Source organism: Athene cunicularia, assembly GCF_003259725.1.
Source record: "Athene cunicularia isolate RWA chromosome 3 unlocalized genomic scaffold, athCun1 chr3_part1, whole genome shotgun sequence".
In the NCBI taxonomy this organism is placed as follows: Eukaryota; Metazoa; Chordata; class Aves; order Strigiformes; family Strigidae; genus Athene; species Athene cunicularia.
The window spans coordinates 53,836,205-53,860,572 of NW_020799097.1; the positions used below are offsets into that span (position 1 = coordinate 53,836,205).

Consider the following 24,368-nt stretch of genomic DNA (forward strand, 5'->3'; position numbering starts at 1 on the left):
CCGCCTTTTTCTTTTTCCTTTTCTTTTTTTCAGCTTGAGATTGGGTATTGTCATATTCACCACCAGCCAGACTAGACACAGTGGGTATAACTTTGTAGCCTGAACAAAGTCCTTGAATGTCATCCAAGGTACACTGGAGTAACTGGAAGAGCCATGCAGGTTGATTAATGGTGCTAGCAGCCTGACAACAGCCCAGCATCATCCTGAAATAGCACTCAAAGGCCTGTGCCCTGGGCATGTCAAATAGCCCTTACTGCTTTTCTTTAGGCAAGTGAATCAAGCACTCTATTTGGAGTTGAATCCCACCCCTCCTGATGTCCTTAGGTTAAGGCAAATCCTGCCCTGTAGCAAACAAGTGGCTTTTGCAGTCCCTATGACCTGTCCAAAATGAAAAAATTCCCTCAAATCTACCTGTGGGATTAGTTGCAAAGCCAACAGCCTTGAAACTGCCATCGACACTTCTGAGTAGCTGGCTCCAGTGACTGCCTTAATTCTTGGGACGTAGTCTGAGTAGTTACACTTGAACTCTACAACATCCTCAGAAGAATTGAATTTAGACAGAAACCTCAGAGCAGATGCCATGGCTTTTGTAACTTCTGCACATGTGTCATAGATTTCGTAGCCCAGAGTAACTCCAGATAACAGCGTTGAATTGTTGATCATTTCAATAGCGTGTATCATTGCAAGTGTCTGAAGAAAAATTTGAATTTCAAAGCTGTCAGGAAACACAGAAGTTTTATTTTAGTAAAACATTGCTGGGAGCAGGCCAAAGAAAAGTCCAGTTTAGGCGTATTCCTTAGAACTTGACAACTACTGAAAAGAAATGATGGATAGTATGCTTTGTGTCACTTTCTTGGGTTTTAGTGTACAGAACATTAGAAATCATACATTTTTGTCTCACCTAAGTGAGAGATTAAGCAAAATAAACACAACATTTAAAATATACCTGAATAAAAATTATTTTCTGGAAAAACAGGTACTAAACCAACAATTTTCATGGTACATGAAAAATTGCAAGTGGTATCTTCATGAAACATCTGTCAAAGTAAGTGGAGCTGTTCCAGTTTACTCCATCTGCTTGATAAACTTTTTGGAAATGTATTTACTTTCACCAAAAGCATGAAACAAAGGAAAAAAAAAAAAAAAAAAAAAAAAAGGACTAAATACTTCAGAACAGGAAAAAATATTTCAGAGGTTGAGGTCTCCTAGCGGTTGCATCAACATTCCTAAAATCCTCTCTAAACCTGATGAAGTCAGTACAGCTATTCCCTTATCTCCAGTGGATATTATAACAGACACTTTATCAGAACTGTGCTAGCACAAAATGTCTGCAATACAACCAACCCTCCTCTCAGTCAAGCTTCTCGAATGTTTACAGATCTTGCAAACTAAATTAGATTTCAAATAGACCTGAGACAATTTATGTAGAAAAACAATGGAACACTGACACAATAATCAACTTTATAATAATTTTGAAATAAATCCAGAGAGATATCTGCTGCTTATTAGAGTCAGATGTGGGATTAAGTTGTGTGTAAAATTAAAATAAGATTTGATTATTTGGACCTGTGTTAAAATTAAAGGAAATGCATATTTGGAATTCCTGTTCTTAGGAAATCATTTGTATATTGTTAAAAGAAAGTTCTTCACCAGGTTTCTTGTGCATTCTTTTAGAAGAAATTGATGTTTTGATCACAGATAGGATTTGGAGCCAACAAAATAAATATTCTGATACACAGTTTGAACTTGAATGTATACATTACATGTTGTCTATACAGTCCATCCTATAACATAATGCCACGATCACAATACAAAGTGTAATAACCACAGTAATTGTAGTAATAGTTACAAACTAATTAGCAAGGTACTACCATACATTACAGCTGATCTGCCCTGTGAGTTGGGGAACATGCTTTAATACATGCTAAAGTAAAATGGAACAGTCTGCCTGTGTTCAAATCCTGTATGTACAACTTCATAACAAATAATGAACAACTGCACAGCAGAGTGCTTCAGGCATATAGCAACAAATTAGCACTTACATGGAAATTAAATGATTGTTCAGCACAAACCTGCAGGGCTATTTGATTATATATGCAGATTGAAATAGGATCAAATGCTCCTTCCCTTCCTCAGGCAGCCACACTAACTTTTGCTGTAACTTTGCCACACTTTATCATCTTGTATTAATTTACTCAGAATTTAGGTTATGTCCAAGGTCTTTCTAAAGACTAAGAAATGCAAGAGAACCAGATTTTGTTTATCTTAATATAAGAGGTATATTCCTGATGTCAGTGATCTCTTTGCTATATAAGTAATTTCCAGTATTACTCACCCAGCACAATTCTGAATTACTGGCTTGATGGGAAGTTCTTCTGGATGCAGCATTTCGCTATGAACTGCAAACAAGCCTCCAATAACAATGTCCCCCGGAGAACTGGCATCCACAAAGTCATCAGTATTCTGGCAAGAGAAAGCGATGTCAGTGCCAATCACAAAGCAGGGGATCAAAAAGGTAACGAATGCCATGTTTCTGTTTCACTTGCTCACTACCAGCTTTAAGTCGATTAAGTGAATTGCAGGGCCAGCAAGGGCTCCTATGTCATTTATAAACAGCAGCAAAGGAAAAAGGCTGCACTCAAAAGTTAGTCACACCTCATAAGGTGCTTGTATTTGCTTCACTGGCTGAGACTATTTTATTGAAGGTACTAAAACAACACTGTCACATTAAATATGAAGGTGCAGGGGTATGAGAGTGAGGAGGGAGAGAGAAGCATGGATGAGTGTGAAAGGAAATGTTGAACATAAAATCTGTCCTTCTCTGTACAAAGTTTTTTATACCTTATCTGAAACACATGGCAAATATTTTGGTATAAATTTGGGCTTGTCTTGAATGCCTTCCAAGTGAGTGCAGGGTGAGAACAAGCAGTCATGTAATATGGTAGTGATATTGCTGGGACCATATTTTAAGAGTCCAGTCCAAAGACTACTGAAAAAAGACCTCCCTGCCACAGTATGCTTTAGATCAGATTCTGGTCTAAAAGAAAACAACCCAAAACTATAAAAAGACTGCTTTTCTTATAAGTTTTAAAATCTTTATATATAAATGGTTTGGATAAGCTAATATTCATGGCTCTAATGCACACACAGCTCCTAGGGACTTCAATGGGTTTTTGGGTCAGAGCCTACCTGAAGTACTCTGTTCATCTCCTGGGGCCCCCAACATAAGAAGGACATGGAACTGCTTGAGCAGGTCCAGAGGAGGCTACGAAGATGATCAGGGGACTGGAGCACCTCCCTCATGAGGACAGGCTGAGAGAGTTGGGGCTGTTCGGCCTAAAGAAGAGAAGGCTCCAGAAGCAGCCTTCCAGTACTTAGAGGGGGCCCACAGGAAAGGTGGGGAGGGACTCTTTATCAGGGAGTGTAGAGATAAAGCTAGTGGTAACAGCATTACAATGAAAGAGGGTAGATTTAGATGAGATATGAGGAAGAAATTCTTCCCTGTGAGGGTGGTGAGGCACTGGCACAGGTTGCCCAGAGAAGTTGTGGCTGCCCCCTCCCTGGCAGTGTTCCAGGCCAGGTTGGATGGGGCTTTGAGCAGCCTGGGCTAGTGGAAGGTGTCTCTGCCATGGGACAAAAAAACCTAGACGACACAAACTATTCTATGATTCTATGATCAGGTTCTGTATTTACAAGCCATGCCATGTCTGCTGCTGGCTAATCTGATAAGAACAGAGCAGTGGGAAAATATAGTACTAGTCCTAGTTTTCTGACAAGAGGGAAGAACGTTCTCAGATGGAGGATACCAACATGGACTGGAAATTAGTTGTTCTTGGTGCCACCATTCCCCTCAGATTCACAAGATTTGAATTCTGTGCCAGAAGGGAACTGGAGGAAAGAGAAGTAGAGGTCCGACTCTGAGCTTTCATAAACTCCAACCATAAAACAAAAGTGAACCTCTTTAGGACAGAAGCATGCTACTAAAACATACCAATTTACATAGAAGACACAAATTTGACAATAATCCCTTTCTGTTCTTGACATTGGCTCATTTCTCTATTTTTCTCATAATGACTTCTTCAGATTTTGTTTCTTTTGGTAGCATGCCAAAGCACTCAAAAGAATGGGGTCAGCTATCATGCTTATTTTCCATGATTGTATTATAAAAAAATCTACATTTTATATAGAAAATTTGAATCAGTGATTGTTTTCTGGCAAACAAAAGAGAGAAATGGGATCTCTGTTACATATTCTTTCTGATAAGCATAATGCATACTATATAAATTATTTAAATTATTATATTTTGCTCTTGTTTCCACACTAGTCTCTTTGCAGTTAGAAAATCTGTTTACAACAAGAAATACTCCTTGCAAATGCATATGTTAATCCCTAGTTAAATTACCATTCAGCCTCTTTGTTATAACATCTTGTGTTTCTTTCATCTGCCTTCTTTCTTTCCACATGGCATTCTCACTGTTGGGTCAGGGCATATAGAAAACATCTTCCTGCATTTTCTTTCATGTAGCTGATCACATACATTTATGGGCAGTTGATGATACCAGTTTATTCTGCTTCTGCACTGACTTGCAAAAATTCCAGTTATTCCAAAAGTTTTCGTCTTGACTTACAGCAGCATAATTGTAGTCAGACTCTGGCCCTGAGTTACGAGACATTTGTTTGCAAATATTCATGTACTCATTCCTTACCATCCATGTAATGCACCCTAAAGCCTGGTTCCACATACTCTGGTGTTTCCTTTACCCTGATTTTGCATATAACTTCATATATAAAACTTCTGTATACTTAGATGTAGTTAAAGCATAAGATTAAAGCTAGTCATTTCCTTAAGCAAGCACAAGAAATATTCAGCCATATGCCTTTAATATAAAATGTAATTTTTAAGGACCTAACACTATTGCATTAAGGATTCAATGGAAATACAGCACTGATAGTTTGAAACTTCAAATTTGTTACAATTTCTGATTAGAAGCAGAAAAAAAAACTTTGGCCAGTCACTAAAAAGTTATTAATTTCTATAGAAGAGAATCTTACCTACAAACAAAAGTCCTTACTTGGTCACTTTAGAAAGTGGAAGTTGACAAAATAAACATCACATAACTGGTGCATAATTTCATGTTATTTATAAAAGAACCACAAAATGAAGTGTGCTTCAAATTCAACTACATTGAGCTTACGTTACAGTGTAGAGTATTTTCACAGGGAAGGGCTTTTATTGTTATTGTTTATTTTCAGGATCTATCTCTCATAATTACTGCTAGTGATGAGAAGTACTTAGAAGTGTTACTGAGATAGCTCGGCCTAACCTAGTACTGCAGAATTAACTGGCAGTTTTTGCAAAAACTCTTCTTCATTGACACTTAAATACCAATAGAAATAAGTGTATGTTATAAAACGTTCTTTGCTTATAATTTAGTGACATATTATTGTAGTATCGCTAGACTTTCAGAATTGTCTGCATAAGAGTATGTCTTGGGAGGCAGAATCAAGCGTAAGATTCAGTGGAATTCTTGAAGTACCATCATCTCTAGAAAGCAGCTCTTAATGGACTGTGCAAGGGCAGAAAAGAGGACCTATCAACCCAGAGATACTCTGAGAGGCACAGATGAATTCTAAGAGTCTTTGGAGGATCTGGTGAGAGACAAAGATACGCTGTTAGTATCTCTGTATGCACCAAAATTACCTGCCAAAATGACTACTTCTTCCACATGGGCTTCAGCCTCCCTTTGAGAAGTACCAGAATAAGTGGGTTTTGGAAGATGGTGACTTCTTGCAAATTCACAGTTAGTAAATTTTTGGCAACAGTGCCATGCCTATTGAAAGCATCCTCAATCCAAAATGTGCAAGAGAAGCCAGATGAACTTGAGTATGAGATCAACTGAGTCCACCCTCAGACCAATGGAAACCTGTAAATAGACCACCTGCCTCTCCTGTCTTTGCAGCCTCTAGACCTGGACAGGTTATGGCTTTTGTGCAGAAGGAAGCTTTGCAAATGTCAGTAGCTTGGTCAAGCAAAGAGAGACTATACTGTGCAGGAAACAAACACCAAGGTTTTGGCTGAACTTTGTCCTAGCTGTGGTTTTTCATGGAGAAGTTAATGGGCTAGATTCCAAAAAGAATATCCAGTGAAATACTTTTAAAGGAGAAAGACATTTTTCATCACTTTCTATTTTAAACTGCTTTTAATTGTGCTGTTTCCAAACCAACATGCAGCAGAGAGTGAAATCCTCTGCTAGGCATACACGAAAGTTAAGGAAAGAAAGAAGAAATTTGGATAGCCTCACTGTTACTCAAAAAAGTGGGATAACCCCCCCTCACTCAGACAGGACCTATCCAGGCACAAAGGAGATTACACTGTTTGGAGAACCCAGCAGCATTCAAATAAAATCCTGTCATTTGCAGGAAAGGTGGTGCTTGTGTAAATTAAGAGTGACCATCCCTTTTTGGATTGTTCCTGGAGAAGACATGAGGCACACAGAAAGGAAGATGAGGCAGAATTTTGAACTGAGTGGTTTGTTCCCACTTCTACCACAGATTTCTTGTGCCTGATCTGCAGATTTCTGCCATGAGTTCCAAAGCTGTTCCCACTTCTACCACAGATTTCTTGTGCCTGATCTGCAGATTTCTGCCATGAGTTCCAAAGCCTAGTCAGTCATTCACAGCCAGGTATTCTGGAAGTCTCCATCTCCCAAATTAACAAGTGTCAAAATGCCTCCAAACTCTAGACTGAACCATTTTCTGATTCATATCATATCTGTGAAACAGAGAACATTATTGTGTTTCCATTCAGATCATAAACTCTTTAGAATAACCACTGTCCTTCGCTTATGGTGATTCCCCCAGTTTATATAGGGTATTTTTACACAAGTAATAAATAACATAACTAGGCAATAGAAAACAAGCTAAACTAAGACAAGTCCAAATATAAATCAGTGCTGCAATAAAGGAATGTACCTTGTATGAGACGTCTATTAAAAAAAGTATTACTTTTCACATAACTCTAATTGAGCCTGGCAATATTGTAAAAGCTGTGGTTGCAGAAGACTTAAGCCACCAGGGACCTGTTCAGTAGAAATGCCTGTGTCTGCTGATATCTCCCTTCTACTCAAGAGCCGATATAGTATCCCATTGCCTTGGCCAGCAGGCCATCTCTTGGTTTGCCTTTGTTTTGGAGCAGTAAGCAGTGGGCTTGGAAGGCTCCCAGATATCCCAGCTGCTCCTCATGGTCTTACTGAAGTCCATGGAAGCTGAAGTGCCTCACAACCAAGGCTGGCTAATTGAAAGATAATCTACTGAAAAGAAAACCAGAGAATCAAAGCATGAAGCTAAGTATATATTGACTATGAACAGAATTTGAGAACACTCCAAAAACCAGAAATACCAAGGAAAACATGTGTGGAACTGCTCTTTAAAATCACCACTAAAAACCCCTGTGCAATTGGAAGCAACCATTGCTTCAGCAGGGAATGCTTACTTACAAATGAGTATGCTAACACCTTCCAGGCCAGGAAGAAGGAATTGTCCCTTGTGAAATCATTGTCATTTCCATGCAATCAGTTTATGGAGCCATTTCCTTTCAAAATGATGGACTACCTCTATACTAATAAAGACCGTAGATAGTGCTGAGGTCAAAACTTTAAGAAGATAAAATATTGGTTAGGATTCCAGCTTTCTAGATCAATAGAACCATTGTATTTCACCCAATGATTTTGGATTACTGAGTTTCTTTTAAGGAAGTTCGAGTGGAGAGAAAAAGAAGAAGGTATCGTATTACTTAATTATCTTTTAAAAATTCTTCTATTTACTGAGATCCTACATAGCCTAATATTAAACATTAAAATTAAAGAATGGGAAGGATAATACCCATTATTTTGATTTGTGGTCTGTTATTTAAAAAAAACCTTGAAAATTAAAAACACATCAACAGTGAAATGGAATTTGGATAGAAGCCAAGTGGTCACATTAATTCCTGAGAAACAAAATAACACAATTTTCAAGTTCATTGGGTTTGTCCTCTAGAGCGTGTCAGCTGAGCTGCATGATGGGGAGGACGAGTCCTGTTTTTCTTTATCAGGTCACAATATTATAATGTGCCTCCTGATGTTCTCTGTAAGTTGAATTTTCCTCAATGCAAATGGCTTTGTTGGAGTACTTTTTGTGGAAAACTGAGATGATGGAACATCTGCCTAGAGGAGGGCTGTGACAGTGCTTTCAGCCTTCTGCCTGGACTCTCAGGGCAGCTGCACAGTAATTTGTTTTTCGGAAAGTGTTTTAGCCAACAGTCAGTGTTATGCATATTCAGTGCACCTCTGTTGTTCATCCTACAGTAAAGCTACAGGAAATTAAAAGCACAATTGTGAAGGGGTGTGTGTGTGTGTACACAATGAATTTCTACGTATTTTTGAGTCCAGAGCAGAGATGTTTGTTTCACTTCTTTCTCTGATATTTTAATATACTTAGATAAAATTTCAAGTCAGATGCAATTTTGTCATGAAAAATCAAGTGGATGTGAATTTTCTGATGTTGAGGACAAATGTTTTTAGACATTCCAAAATTGAATTTCTCTGTAAATTAACTGTTTTTTTCAAAACAATCTAGCAAGGCTACTCCTATCCCACCCAGCCAAGAAGATAGTCAGCTGCATAGGATGGATATAGGACAATTTCTCATAAAAGCCAGCATGGTCGGATGACCCAGTTTGTTGAGATGCCATTTTCAGAATTCTTCATCACGTTTTACTTCTCTCCTTTGCTCCATCTCCTCCTCTCTTAATTGGAAAACAAGAAAGCAAAAATGTCATTCATCTATTGACAGTGCAAACATTTGGGCCAAACCTGTAGTGAAAGGGCCACCCAGAGGGAAAGGAAACCTCTAGTTTAGTTATCTGGGCTTTCTCCTGAGACGCTGGAGGCTGAGGGTCCAGCCCTTCTGGCTGGCCATTGCTGCTCACGATCCTGTAGTGAGACCTTTGCTACATAAAGGAGGGGGACTTGAGTCTTTCTGCTCCCAGTGCCCTCTACTCACTGCAATGTCATTGAGGGTTTTTTTGAGAAAAGCCTTCTAGCCTGAATGTTAGGAACCCTCCCCAGAGAGTCAGTATATTCATAAATCCCTGGAGGTGTATTGCCTAGTATATTTGGCATGTTCTGGAAATGACTATCTGCAAGAAAGCCAGACTAGAGATCATCTCACATGAAAATGCTGATGGCAAGAAGGTATGAAGTTGATGTCAAACCTCTTAGCATTTTTAATACTGAGGACACCTTAAGATAGAATTAGGTTTACAGGAATTTCAAAATATAAGTGGTTACAGTTTTTAGACATCTCCAAATGAATTGACCATGGGAGTTCTGAGGGTGTTAGTTTGGGATATAGGCTGTTAAAGGGACAGATAGCTACCTTAATCCAAATAGTCATCTTAGTGACCTTGTGCTTACGCTCATTAAATCACTTTTGCAAATATTACTTAGTGATATTTTTAACTTTTACAGTTCTTATTCCACATAAATTCCTTTTAAAATATGAGCACTTCAGTCATTTTGGACCTGAAACAAAAGTGGTAATATTAAGCAGTAATTAGAATAAGAGAAATGAAAAAAAGGTTCAGTTTTGGGAGCAGGGACTGAAAGTCAGGTGGACCCTACTTTTAAGGGAATTCCTTCATCACTAAAAAATATCATGGAAGTATTGGCTTTGTCTCTGGCCCAAGCCTTCAATTACTCTATGCAAATATCAGCATAGGAAAGAATGATAATTCATTAGCTTCCCACCCTCAGTGTACTTTATCAAGAACACTTTTGGAAAACACGGGTTTAAATCTCTTCAGACAAAAGAGAATACTGAGTCCTTGTCTCCCAAATGTACTGGCTGACTGGATCTAGAGCAGCACACCAGGGAAGGGGTTGGTTTTGACTTGCCCTGATTTCATACAAGTCCCTATCTTGTCACTGTCTTGAAATCACATATCTGATCAAACATATATCTGTTTATTGTCTTTCTAAAGGCTGAGTTATTAGAAACGGAGAAAGGTAATTTGGGATTGGAGTAGATGATCTCCAGAGGTCCCTTCTAACCTTAACAATTGTGTGATTCAGTGACAATGCCACTTCCAGTGGTGTTTTCAGGGAAAGGGCTGGTATCCATAGGTGCCAAATTGTACAAGAGCCAAGTGGTATTTGAGGGTCCTCTCAGTACAGACTACTGTAGGCAGTCCTGAGCTTAGCCAGCTGGTCTTGGGGGACTCTAAATCTCCTTTTGTTCGTACAGGAGGTAAGTTGTTAGGAGCTCCTTACTCAGCTGTAAGGAGCTCTTCAGGCAAGGGTCAAGATTCCCAAAAGTAAATAGATTTTATGCCTTAGTTAATGCAGTTCAGGTTCGATGCTTAAATACATTTCAAATTTACTCTAAAACTTTCTGGACCATAGGACTCTCAACTTATTTTGTCTTTTTTTTTTTTTTTTTTAGAATGGATTCAATGTTATAATTATCACTCTTATTCTGGACTTTTTAATTTATTTTGGTCTTCTTTTGAGATCTTAAAAGATCTCAGCTCACCTTACAAGGTTTAACTGATTGTGTTATAAAAGTAAACATACATCTGCAAAGAGAGTACAGGCAGAACAGGTGACACTCATAAAAATTCCTTTCAGATAAGGAAAAGAACCCCAAACACCAATTCTGCAGGAGTCACTCTGGAGACTGACTTCAATCTTCAGAGTTAAAGACTGGGGAAAAAAAGAGTTTCACAAATTAAAGCCATTGGGAATGTTTCCTGCTAAAAAGTTCATTCTTAAAATCTTGTAGAATAAATAACATATCACTCTACACACTTCCTGCAGAATATTGTGCACTGTTGGTTAAAGAGAGCTCACATACATGGAAATACTGCATTACTAATTTTGGCTAATGAGAAAATAGGAAACAAGACCTTGCTTTAAGTTATTTCTGCTTCCTGACAAATTTGAAGACATACCACAAGAACAGATAAAATCATTAATCTGCAGTTACTTCCCCAAGCATTCTCCTTACCCACATCTTTTAGAAATATAATACAAAGTAGTTAACAGTACATAAAAAAAACATGACTGATATTAAGACTGGTATTAAATCTCTTTGCAGTCTTCCAGTCTTTAAAGGTGAGGGTGGTAGAACAACTGTCATGACCTTCATTAATTTGAAGAAGAAAAAACTTATGTCAGCAGCTATCCAAAAGACATTTAGAATTGACTAGTCAACCATGGACAGAAAGAAAAAGGCATTAGCTATGTGGATTTTTCAGCTTTTTATTTTACATCTCTCCATAGTAGATTTTCAGGCATTCAATTTCCAACAATTTTCAGGTATTTCCATTGTGAGTATGTTGATGAAATGGTCATTGCCACACTGCAAGAAAGAAATTGTATGATTTCATAGAAAAACAAGGATGTTTCACTTAAAAAAAAGGAAAAATAAAGCATTTTCCTATAGATATATTTAAATATCTCTGGTTTTAAAAGGTTACTTCCTTTACCAATGTTTTCTGTTAGATGGACCCACTTTAAAATCTGAAAGGATAAGCATAAAGCCTTGTACTACAAGTTGCTCGAGAGATTTCCCTTCCTTCAACAGTAAAAGGGTATATCAACTTTATAATCCAGAGGGGCAGAGAGAAAAAGAGAACTTCAGGAGTTTGAGGTCAGTCCTTATAGTGTTTTCCCATCTGTTTTGTTTTTTAAAAATCAGTACGGTTTCCTTCTTTTCACACATCAACTTGTTTATATAATTTCCATCACTCACTGGGGAATATCTCTTTTCACTTGATTCCTAGTGATAAGAAAAATCATATTTGTGAGGTACCTCAGAAAACCAAACCATAAAATTGAAAAAAAAGTCCCGATTTTAATGAAACTACAGCTGTGATTTCATAACCAGTGGCTACCAAGGCTGTACTATGAACTAATAATAACTTTAATATCCAGACTTCTTAAAATCCTTCATCTACCTCAAATGCATTGAAAAGCAGATACTATTTCTGTAAAACCATAGAATAAATGTTCTTGTTTATGTGGATCCAGAATTCTTTAATGTATGTTTGTCTAAGAAGTTGTATGTGGGCATCAGATTCTTAGACTCACAAAATGGTTTGGGGTGGAAGGGACCTTTAAAGATAAGAGACCTTTAAAGAAGGGACGTTTAAAGACTGGACTTAGTCTAGTCCCCCTGCCATGGGCACAGACATCTTTCACTACACCAGGTTGTTCAAAGCCCCATCCAACCTGGCCTTGAACTTCCAGTGATGGGGCATTCACCACTTCTCTGGGCAACCTGTTACAGTGTCTCACCACCCTCATTGTAAAAAATGTCTTCCTTATATACAATCTAAATCTACCCTCTTTCAATTTAAAACCATTGCCCCTTGTCCTGTCACTGTGGGCCTTGGTAAATGTCTCCTTTATATACTGAAAAGCCTGAAAAAAATGTTCTCATTGTTCTTGAGACAATTATTTGTTTTTAAAAGGTAATGTCATTATTTCCATATACAAGCATTCATAAACCATCAACCAGACACAATAAAAACATGATGATGATGATGATAATGATGATGATGATGATGATGATAGTAGGTAGTATTTCCATTAGTTCCCATTAGAGTCTGTGAATATATCTATAGGTTAATGAAAGGTGATTTATAATTACATGATTCCAAGAAGTGAGGCAGTAAGAAATGTCTCTGCACAGGTACCACATCTAGTCCTACCTCATTAGCGAGAAATTAGGAAACAGAAACTTTTGTCTGAATTACACTAGAGTATTTCACAGCTTAATTCTGAAGATGTGTTTTGGCTACACTAGACTGATCTGTATCCTCCAGTACTGAACTATGACAGATCTCCAGATTAAATGTGAGATTGTCATGTTTAGAAATGCACCAATGTACCTTCAAATTCAAAACACAATGCAATCTGTTAATCACTAAGGTCTTTGAAGACAGCATTTTTAGTATATGGCAATGTAACATATGCATGGCATTATTAAGATATAAATGTTAACGGAAGAACAAAAGAAATAGGTCATCTGGAAGAAATACTAGCTTTGTATATGTATCCAAGTAGCAAGAAAAAGCAAGCAGCTTGAACAAGAAAAACAAATACAAAATTATTTTGTCATGAGTATGACTGCCTATTACATTATAGTATTTCTCTCACATCATTCAGTATATGTACTTCAAATAGTACCTTACTCCTCCCATCCTCTGTCCTTGTACAGATCATGCATTTTGATCATAGACTATACTCAGTGCTTGCTGGTGGACCGATTTAAAACATAAAGAGCAGTAGACAGTGAGATGTCAAGTTTGAATGCCACTGAAAGACTATCTTGTTGGATTTAAATATTCCAAGACTATAATGGCACCATTATTGTTTCTCATGCACAAAAACCCAAACCCCCCAGAACAACAAAAAAACCCCAACTATAATCACAGGGGAATCTTCTTAGTAGTAACTATTATACAGACTTTAGGTATGAAAATACCTAAATGACTAGTACACTGTTAAATGACAGGCAAAAGAAATCCTCTCCGTACCAGTCCTGACAAGTAGTGCTTTAAGAGTTAAATGGACTTGTAAATGACAGAACTCATTTAAGCAGTGCAGTCTTTGAAGGGATGCAGAATGAAGAGATGGATGAATGTGTGAACTTGATCTAATTTTTCCTAGTTGCCCAACATGACACTAGATATCACTGGGCCAGACAATGATTGTTATATCACCTACCTTACTATTTATCAACAACAGAGAAACTGCTTTATAACAGGATAAGAAAAAGGAGTGCTCATCCTGGACCTGTTCACTTCTGGACAGTGATGTACACTATGAAGACTGAAGTTTTCTGTAGCAGTTTTATGAAGACTGAAATTCTCTATAGCAGTTTTGCACAGAAAATCCCAAACTCTGGCCCCTGGAGATTGCCTAGAGTTATGCTTCTCTAGGCTTAGAGTCATCCTGCATTTTCAGTAATCAGAAAATACATATTGAAGAGACATTTAAAATTTAGGTAGAGGGGATTTATTCAAACAAATATTGACTTTAAAAATAATTTCATTCCGTGAGATAAGAGTATAGAAGGAAAACATCTCTTGTTCATGTTCACTAATTGGAAAATTATGTTTCAGAGGATTTAACACATGCACCGTCACTGACAATCTCTCTCCTAACCTCTTTTGCACAGAAGTACACAGCTTCCTCTACACTCACATTACAGATAATATCCTTGTTTGAAGACTAATTTAGGCACAGAAATTTTAAAAGTACTTCTTCAAACTGCCTTTCCAGGACTACATTAATAGAGGATTTTGAAGAAGTTGCAGCTATTTCAGTAGCCAGTAATGTGCCTGTTGTGAGATATATAAAATATGAGAGAAAAAAAAATTTCTTAAATGCATTTGTAGGTGTTCAACAAAGTTTCATATGTGAATTTTAGGGTCAGAATTGTTTAATCCCATCAGTCCAACACAAAATATTTTAAAGAAACCGAATCTCCAGCATTTCTCATCATGAATTTCATTCCCATGAGAGCTCTACTGTTCTCACCAGGTCTAGCCCTTATTCAGTCTGTTTTATTTATGTTATTTCCCATTTGTAAACAGTGCATGTCCAAGTGCCTTTTTTTTTAATGAAGTGTAGCAGTAGCATTTGATTGGAATTTAGATAAACGAGCATATACATTCACATCTGCTTTTTGCAAGTTTATATGCATATATATGAAAAGTTTAAAATGTGGCTAGAGAAATACCAAAAGCTGGTCTTTGTTACTATGTATTATAATTTTTCACCACGAAATAGAAAGTATTATGGAATCAACAGTTATTTACCCCTTACTGTTGAAATAAGAGTATTATGAGATAATCTTTTTTGGAGTCCTTATAAAGAATAATAGGAGGGTTGCATGGAAAAGTCAGAAAAAAATTGTTCTGTACAAGATAACTGTAATGTCCCTTTAATAATTATCAGCATATACTATTGCTTGTAATATTTCAGTAGTTTGAGACTATAAGCATACATAGCATACTAGGCACTATGCGTAATAAGAAACAGTTCTTCCCCCAAAAGATTTACAAGCTAACTGAATCCAAGGAACCATTTAACTTTACTTTACAGATAGGCCAGGTGACTTTTCCAAGGGCAAATCAGACATGCTGAAAGCAAGCAATAAGACCTGTCTCATAGCACCCTTTACCAAGTACCATCATAATAACCCACCCATCACTTCAGTACACCATTAACTCAAGCACACATTAGTTCAGATTGCAGTGGGATGTACTGCTAAATCCTGCACAAATGTTCTGTTTGCTTATTCTGTTGATAAAAGACACAGCAAAGACCTTTCTGATGTTTTCAAAACACGTAGCAGGTTGAACAGGTGGTGTTGAAGGTGTTCTGGGTGAAGAAAAGGACCAGCTGAGGCTGGCTGGGGCTGAGGAGATACTCGACCTCCTTTGGCTTGTTGTGTTGAACAGAGTAGGAAATAAGCAAGCTTAGTTATTTAATGTCAGTTGTTTGGAAAGCACCTTGCCTGCTAGGAACCTGAACATTACTGAATGTATCTAGTATTCCTTTGCCAAGCAATCCATATCACAGAAATCTTTCAGTACTCTGCAACACATGAGGCTTCACGCTGCACCCTCCCCAGGGCATGGCTGGGTTTCTCTCTGCTACCCCAGGTATCCCAGGGATCTTGTCTTTGGCCAGTATTTACACTCAGCTGCTCTGAAAGCAATGTGACCACCTTATGGTTGGAGATAAGAGATCTTTGACAATAAACAACATCAACTCTCTGACACGGGTATCAGAGCCCATTTACCTCCCGAGCAGATTCCAGAATCTGTTACTGGTAAAAACCTGTGGTTTCACTTAGAGCACAATACTGTGTACATGTGACAAACTTTTATCTATTGTTTACTTAGCAAATAAAGACCTAATCAACAGCCCATTAAGGGAAGTGGGCAGAATACTATTGCCTTTGGATCAGGCATTGAATTGCTCTGACATTGTCTGTCATTAAGTTTTATATATGTAAAACATGTTTTTAAAAATATTGTCCAAATATACTATGCAGAAAAAAACACCATAATTTTATCTTTTGTCCCAGAATTTAAAAATAACTGGCTATATCAATTTCTGGCAAGTACCATTGTGTCAGTGATAATCAGGCACAGGTGACTACAAACTCGTGGTTCCTAACCTTAGAAAACTTACTGGAATTGTTATAACTCAAAGATTAGTGAGTGCATTAATCTCTCTCTGTCAGGAAACAGATATTCAAAGCCAGACTCCTGCATCTCAATACAGACAATATACTACAAACGGGCATATGCAAAAGGCAAGCAATAGTTTTGTTTCCAGATTAATCGAGGGCCTGAGCAACTTCCAAGTGAAGGTACTGTCTGTCCCTGAGGCTTTCTGTAGACTGTGCTAACCAATCTCAAGAAAAAAAGGTTTTCTGGAGTGAAAAAACAGTATTATCCAAAGCAAGAGAACACTGGGCTCAGATACACCCAGTCATAGCACTTCGTAGATTCCTTGTGCAGCGCACTTCTGTTCACACTTAGCAGGAAGAACATTGATAATATTCTATAAAAGATGGAAAGCCAAGCCTGGGATATTAAAAAAAAAAAAAAAAAAAAGGAAGAGGTTGGTTATTCATTACTGAACTGTAATGTTGCATAGCATCTGGGTGAGATCATTTGTTTAATGAAGGCTGTATAAATCTAATAGGCATCTTTTGCCAGATGCATATCACCCATGACATCTGAGGTGGCACAGGCAGTTCACCAGATCTGACATCTTATTGCTGCAGCACTGCGATCTTGCTCCCCTCCATTCTCACATATCCTCTCCCTTCTCTATCCTACCCCATCCTCATTCCCTTTCCCTCAGTCCCAGATGTACTGTCCCACCCATATTCTGGCTCTTTTCACACTCCCTGGCTGATTTAATACATTGAAATATCAGAAAGCTCTTCACTTTTTTCCTGGTCTTGTTTTCTGTTATTTCAGTGAATTAAACAGACACAGAAGTGTCTGGTAAGTGCTGAAGCTGGCTCAAGGTTAGCAGTGAGAGTGTGTGGCCAGGAGTAGCATGCACAGAGACACAGAAGCGGAAAACAACCTGTTTTTAGCAGAGCTGTCTGTGAATGGAGGACTTCAGGGAGCTGTACCCAACCTGTGGTAGAGCCTTTAGGTTTTTGCTTTACATAAAAAGAAGAGTCCCTTGACTTTAGTGGTTTGCTTCTGTTACAGAATCACAGAATTGTCTAGGTTGGAAAAGACCTTGAAGATCATCCAGTCTAACCACTGACCCAACACTGACCGTTCCCAACTACACCATATCCCTCAGTGCTATGTCAACCTGACTCTTAAACACCTCCAGGGATGGGGACTCCACCACCTCCCTGGGCAGCCCATTCCAATGCCTAACAACCCCTTCTGGAAAGAAATGCTTCCTAATATCCAGTCTAAACATTCTCTGGTGCAACTCGAGGCCATTACCTCTTGTCCTATCACTTACCACCGGGTTAAAGAGACTCATCCCCAGCTCTCTGCAACGTCCTTTCAGGGAGCTGTAGAGGGCGATGAGGTCTCCCCTCAGCCTCCTCTTCTCCAGACTAAACACCCCCAGTTCCCTCAGCCACTCCCCGTACGACCTGTGCTCCAGACCCTGCAACAGCCTCGTTGCCCTTCTCTGGACACGCTCGAGTCATTCAATGTCCTTTTTGTAGTGAGGGGCCCAAAACCGAACACAGGAACCGAGGGGCGGCCTCACCAGTGCCGAGTACAGGGGTGAGATCCCTTCCCTGTCCCTGCTGGCCACGCTATTGCTGACACAAGCCAGGATGCCATTGGCCTTCTTGGCCCCCTGGGCACACTGCTGGCTTCTGTTCAGCCGGCTGTCAATCAACCCCCCCAGGTCCCTCTCTGACTGGCAGCTCTCCAGCCACTCCTCCCCGAGCCTGTAGCGCTGCTGGGGGTTGTTGTGGCCCAAGGGCAGCCCCCGGCATTTGGCCTTATTGAAACTCCTCCAGTTGGCCTCAGCCCATGGCTCCAGCCTGTCCAGGTCTCTCTGCAGAGCCTCCCTGCCCTCGAGCAGATCAACACTCCCACCCAATTGGGTGTCATCTGCAAACTGACTGAGGGTGCACTCGATCCCCTTGTCTAGATCATCAACAAAGATGTTAAACAGAAGAGTTTAACAAAGATGTTAAATAAAGTTTAATAAAGATGTTAAAAACGAGCCCTGAGAGACACCACTTGTGACCGGCCACCAACCAGTTTTAACTCCGTTCACCACAACTCTTTGGGCCCGTCCATCCAGACAGTTTTTTACCCAGTGAAGCATGTGCCCATGCAAGCCACGAGCAGCCAGTTTCACCAGGAGAATGCTGTGGGAAACAGTGTTAAATGCCTTACTAAAGTCAAGGTAGACAACATCTACAGCCTTTCCCTCATCCAACAAGCAGGTCGCCCTGTCATAGGAGGGGATCAGGTTTGTCAAGCAGGACCTGCCTTTCATAAACCCGTGCTGACTGGGCCTGAGCATCTGGTTGTCCCACATGTGTTGTGTGATGGTACTCAGGATGAGCTGCTCCATCAGCTTCCCAGGCACTGAAGTCAAGCTGACAGGCCTGTAATTTCCTGAATCATCCTTCTGACCCTTTTTATATATGGGCGTCACATTGGCCAATTTCCAATCTGTCAGGACCTCCCTGGTCAGCCAGGACTGCTGGTAAATGATGGAAAGCAGCTTGGCGAGCACCCCAGCCAGCTCCTTCAGCCCCCTCGGGTGTATCCCATCTGGTCCCATAGACTTCTGTGTGTCTGTGTGATGCAGGAGGTCACTGACTGTCTCCTCCTGGATTGTGTGTGGATCGTTCTCCGAGTCTCTGTCTTCTGGCTGAGGAGGCTGGATTCCCTCAATACAGCTAGTCTTGCTATTAAAGACTGAGTTATATGTTAACACCTATTTGGCAGTTATTTGCAGATAGACTAGGTATACAAGGACAAGTGTTGCTAACAGAGCTGCTTGGAGTATCTGCAAAAACTCTCTAAACCACTTCTTCAAGGGTGAACCTATTCTCCAACCTCAGGTCTATTCTTGGATCATTCACAGATAAACTGGAGATGTTTGTATAGCTGTATAGCAGTGACAAACTCAGCTGGCCTCCTTACTTTTCTTTTCTGGGATGCTGCCCACCAAAGCGCAGCAGAAATACATGAATAGTGAAGTGGCTGTTAAGTCTGCAAGCTTATAGGAGCACGTACTTATAAGAATACAAACATTTTCAACCAATTTTGCAAAGGAAAAAGAATACATACTGAAAATGGCATTTTAAAATCAAGATAAGCAACCTGAGATAACTGTCTAACATCAGCTTGAGAGAGAGGTAAGCATGGGAAATTTTTACTTCCATGTAGCTACATAAGGTCAGACTATGAAGTCCCCACCTGCAGTTTACCTCAGCCTCCTACAAACTGTAGAGTCTCCCTGTGTCTGTAGAGGATGGAGACGTGAATGATGAAGAGATTAGCGTAATACAAATATATAATATTAGTTTATTTATTTTGACGTTTGCTCTTTGGGGAGAAGTGTCCACTTCTATACAAAACAGAATTGGTTTTCATTTAAAGATTGTAAGAACAGGAAATAAGTAAAATAGTCAAATGTAAAGAGACAGACAGACATGTCTGGCTTTATCAGCTGGAGACAGAGCAGGAAATACATTATTAAACATCACCATCTACTGGATACCACCATTTGTTCCTTACAAAGGGAACCCTAAGCTTCTATGCTGAATTAACTTGTCAGACAAGCCTCTGCTTTCACAGATCTGACACTGCTCATATAGTTATTGGCAGATCAAATTTTGTGGATCTTCTCAGCACCAGGCTGGGAAAATACAGGCTGTGAAATTGTTAATAAGCCACAATGGAAACTTAAAAAGACAATGTGAGGGTAGTTAGGCACGGGGGCAATAGCATTGTTTGGGTAATCAGTTTGTTTTATTGTGCTATGTTTGTGCAGACACACACACACACGTGCACAAAATGGAGCTGGGTGTAGCTTGTGCTCACTGCAGTACCATAGTTTTGAATATTATCTGCTCACTCTCTTGACTGCACAGATAAGATTAAACCATTTTTGTGTGATTTTACAGCCTTGGGACTAGCAGCAGGGCTCACAGAGCCTGCTGAGTGCAGGTTGCACTCCCCTGATGCAGCTGTGAAGGATGCTCCTTCCCTTCCCCACTGAGAGCAGAAGTCCCTGGCCCCACAGTTAAAGACGGCCCTTCCCCAATGCCCCCCACCCTGCTTTGCATCTCTCCCCACCTCCTTTTTTTTCAAGCTTCAGAGAAGGCACAGCATTGTGTGGAAGCAATGAATGATGCAATTATGCTCCTCTGCAATAGAAAAGAAATCTAATGAGAAGTTCTAAAACTTTGAAGGTCCCCCTCTTTCTTTCCCTTTGCTTTCCCTAAGAGTTCATTTGGTTGCATTCACACAGCTGGTGACTCAAGCCACCAGAACTAAACAAATTCTTTAGAGAAATTAATTATAAAAATTTGCTGAGGCATAAGCACCTTGGGAAGGGCTCAGAAAAAAGCTGCAATAAACATGCAAAGGCAAAGAATTTTTCCTGATAGTGAGTGATGATCTAAAGCTATCATTATAATTAGTTTATCAGAAAGAATGGGTAACTATTAGAAAAAATAAACCTAAGATTATGGAGGATGCTTCAATGCTTTGACCCTTTAATTCACAGGTAGATATTTCTCTGAAGAAATTTGTATGATTAAAAAACTTAGTCCTGTTATATCCTTTCAAAAGGCATGGGCAGTGACAGGGTGAAATGCACAGGGGCTTTTAGCTTAACACACTGAATTATTTTTTTTGTCAAGAGCAAAATACTTTTGAAAAGTAAACACTGAGATGTGGTAAGGATTGAAAAAAATGGGAAAGAGTCTTGAATTGTTGGTAGTTAAAACTGTTTCTTGTAATGAGTCAGAGGAAACCAGAAATGTAGCTTTGGAAGGAGCCAGATTCCTGTTATGTCAAGCCAGAAAAAATTACAAATGCTGATGATAGTGAGAAATTACTTTATCATTTCCTTGTGGAATACCATGGGATGTACCATACCACGCTGTTACTGTACTGTCAGTGTATTTGGAAAGAAATAGGTGTTAAAAAGTCTACCAAACAGTCCTGAACATCAACATCATATCAGAGCTTCTGTGTAGTTCATTTGTGTGGGGAGGATATGAGGTGAAACAGTGTCTAACACTTACATAAACATTGTGAAGTTACACAGGAATGGATAAGTAACAAATTGTATTTCTATTGCTGCATTTATCTTCCAAATCTTTTTCAGTTCAACACAGAGTCCCTCAAGTAGATTGTTGTTACTGGCAAGTCACACCAATATAAAACTGAACACATTTTGTTTCAATGTGTTGTGTTGGCAACAAGAAAAAGGAACACTGCAATGCCTGAGTGCCAATATAAAAGATACTTCACATGTAAATTATTGAAAAATATTTCTTTTATGCTACAGAGCACATGCATCTGAGCATTTACTCCAGGCTGTATAACAGAATCTGTTGAATTTTGGTGGGAATCACACCATGACAAAATTCACCTAAAGCTAAGCAAGACTTCCTAGGCTCTCCATACGGCCAAGGAAGAGACACAGATTTGCAAGAGGGTGATTAGTTTTAGTGAGTAATGTGCCTGGTTTGCATTATCCCTGGGAAACACTTTTTTTTCTCTCCACTGACTATAAAAGGAGACTGAGGTGACCAGATTAGACTCAGAAAACTAACTCTGAGACAAAGTTAGACAAGAGGTATGCCATGCTTCAGGGACAAATCATAGAATAGTTTGGGTTGGAAGGGACCTTTAAAGCTCATCTAGTCCAACCCCCCTACAATGAGCAGGGACATCCATGATGGACACCTTGGAAGGGAGTACAAGGATAAGAATGCTAAGCAATAATGAAGGCAGGATATTTTATTTATATGAAATAGGACCTTTCCATCAGGATGAATGCTTCTGAGATTACATGAAACAACAGAAAACTAGGAATTAGCTCCTTGAGGTAAAAAAGTAGCACACAGTGTGCTAGTTATTTTGTAAGAGACCTTTTCAGTTGACTCCAATCAACACCTTCAATAGGCAGTTGTGACAACTTCTCACATTTAAGGTCCAGTAAACAGAGGATGGACTTGTGATGATTTGCTTCTGATGGTTAGGTAGTTCAGAACATATTAGTGAGGCAAAGGCTCTTGGGAAGCCAGGCAAATAAAAATAATAGCAAAGGTGTCACTGAAGGCAGAGTTGAAGAAGTCTGGCTCAACAGACTGGTAAATGGACTTGAAAATGGAAGCAACATGGTACAAATAGAATGGTAGGAACTGGATGAAAGTAGGAATGGTCTGAAAGAAGGTAATGAGGGATGAAATAAGTAAAAAAGAAGATGAAGACCAAAGCTAGGGCAACTGTTTTAGTTCCAAGAGTGTGAAGGTGTCATGATTTTTAAGGAAGTTATAAAGAAAATTGTGAAGTGGTAAAGAAAATTACTTGAGACTGCAAACCTGTGGACAACTCCCTGGGCTTTTTGGCTGGGTTTGGCAGACCATGTTGGGAGTTACACGGTGCCAGTAAAACACCACAGATGTACCATTCATGTACCAGAAATATGACAGCTAAAACTACTCCAAGAACTCTCTGGCAGCAAAGCATGACATGGTGACTGCTGAGTAGGTATACTCTGAGGAATGGAAAAGAAATCTACCCTGCTGATACAAAAAGGCAAAGATAAGTTCAAGCAAAGAGAAAAAATAAGTTGAATGGAGTTTGGAGGCAGGAGCCACACTGTAAGACACAAGGAGATGCAAGAAACTGGTACAGTCAATTTAATCACACTGGTGGTTTTTGGTAATGAAATGACATTCAGAGAGGACACATGATAACAGTCCAAAAAAGAGAGGAAAACTGAAGATGAGCAATTGTGTTCTTAGATAAATAGAAAAAACAGATGCAATGGTCACAAGCTAAAGGGAAATTGTTTGACACTTATGAACATTTTTCATTGACAGATGGCCTGGGTATGATGTGACTCTCCATCACCAGAGATCTTTAAGAACAAGTGAGACAAACAGTTTTGGGAATCATGTGGGTATAACAACACCTGTCTGTAATCCTGCCTTGTTGCACTGGAAGAGATGGTATGGACAAGATGATCTCCATCAGTCCATTAAGTCTTTCAGCACTGTAGACCATGACTGTGAAAATAAGACTGAATGAGGTAATAAGCAAAACTTTCAAGAACATCAGCAGGACTAAGTGGCAGAGGATAAGATACTGGAACTTGAAGACTGTATGTCCACATTGCTAAGCACACCTACAGCACTAGTATCAGTAGGAGGGACAAGCCCATAACGGCAAGAGTCATAGGCTGGCTTGGCTGAGTAGCACTCCCTGTGACTTTAAACAGACACAGCACCAACCTCCAACTACAGAAAAATATTTTCTAGAAAGCCAAAGGATTTGGCTGCTTTATTGCTGCATGAGTGAAGAGTTCAAACACCACAGTTTCCCTTTTCTTGCCAGGATTAATCTTTCTGTCCTATATATTACTTTAATTGCCAATGATTTCATATAGAACCTTTTTTTAAAACAATTTGAGTTTATTAAAGAACACCGTCTGTCCCCTGTCAGAAGAAAATGTTTTATATTTAATTTAGTATAAGTTACTTATTTAAAAAAAATCCCCTTAAAATGTCTATTGATTATAGAGTAGATATGTTTGCTCACATATTAGCACTGGATGGTGTACCTGTTCTCATGCATGCTTTAAACATCATGTGTTTACTTAGGAGCACTGGCGTATCCACTTTTCTTTCTTTACTACTGCAAACATAAGCTTATTTTTTTTCTATAAAGCTGGTAACACCACACACCAATCTTTTACTGGTTTTGAAAGAACTAGTTGGAGATGGTTTGTATGAGCCAGAGAAGGTTACTAGGTCCAAGGAGAACTTCTGTTTACCTCAAAGCTCTTAAAATTATCATCAATTTTAGGTAAAGCTAATTAAATCAGTGCCTGGCCTTCACAAGGGAGAGGAAGGGACTACAAATGGTTGTTGCCCCAGAGTGGAAACTAGCTGGTCCCTGGACTAGACCCCTCATTCAGTTAATCCCTGTGTTGATGATGGCTAGAATTCATTAGTGTCACTAAGGATATCTGAACATCACAGCAAAAGAGAATGCTGCTCTTATGCAGCAAATAAATACATTTACCTCCATATTACCAAAAAGA

General features: G+C 39.2%; 1 protein-coding gene across 1 annotated transcript in view; it reads right to left on the reverse strand.

Annotated features, from left to right (window-relative positions):
- GPRC6A (G protein-coupled receptor class C group 6 member A) overlaps positions 1–2,529 on the reverse strand; it is an 11,963-nt gene extending 9,434 nt beyond the window's left edge. Inside the window, exons 1-2 of the mRNA XM_026845832.1 lie at positions 2,336–2,529; positions 412–715 (exon numbers count right to left, since the gene is read on the reverse strand). Coding sequence (XP_026701633.1) covers positions 412–715; positions 2,336–2,529 — 498 coding nt within the window. The remainder of the gene's footprint in view (positions 1–411; positions 716–2,335) is intronic.
- Positions 2,530–24,368: the final 21,839 nt, after the last annotated feature.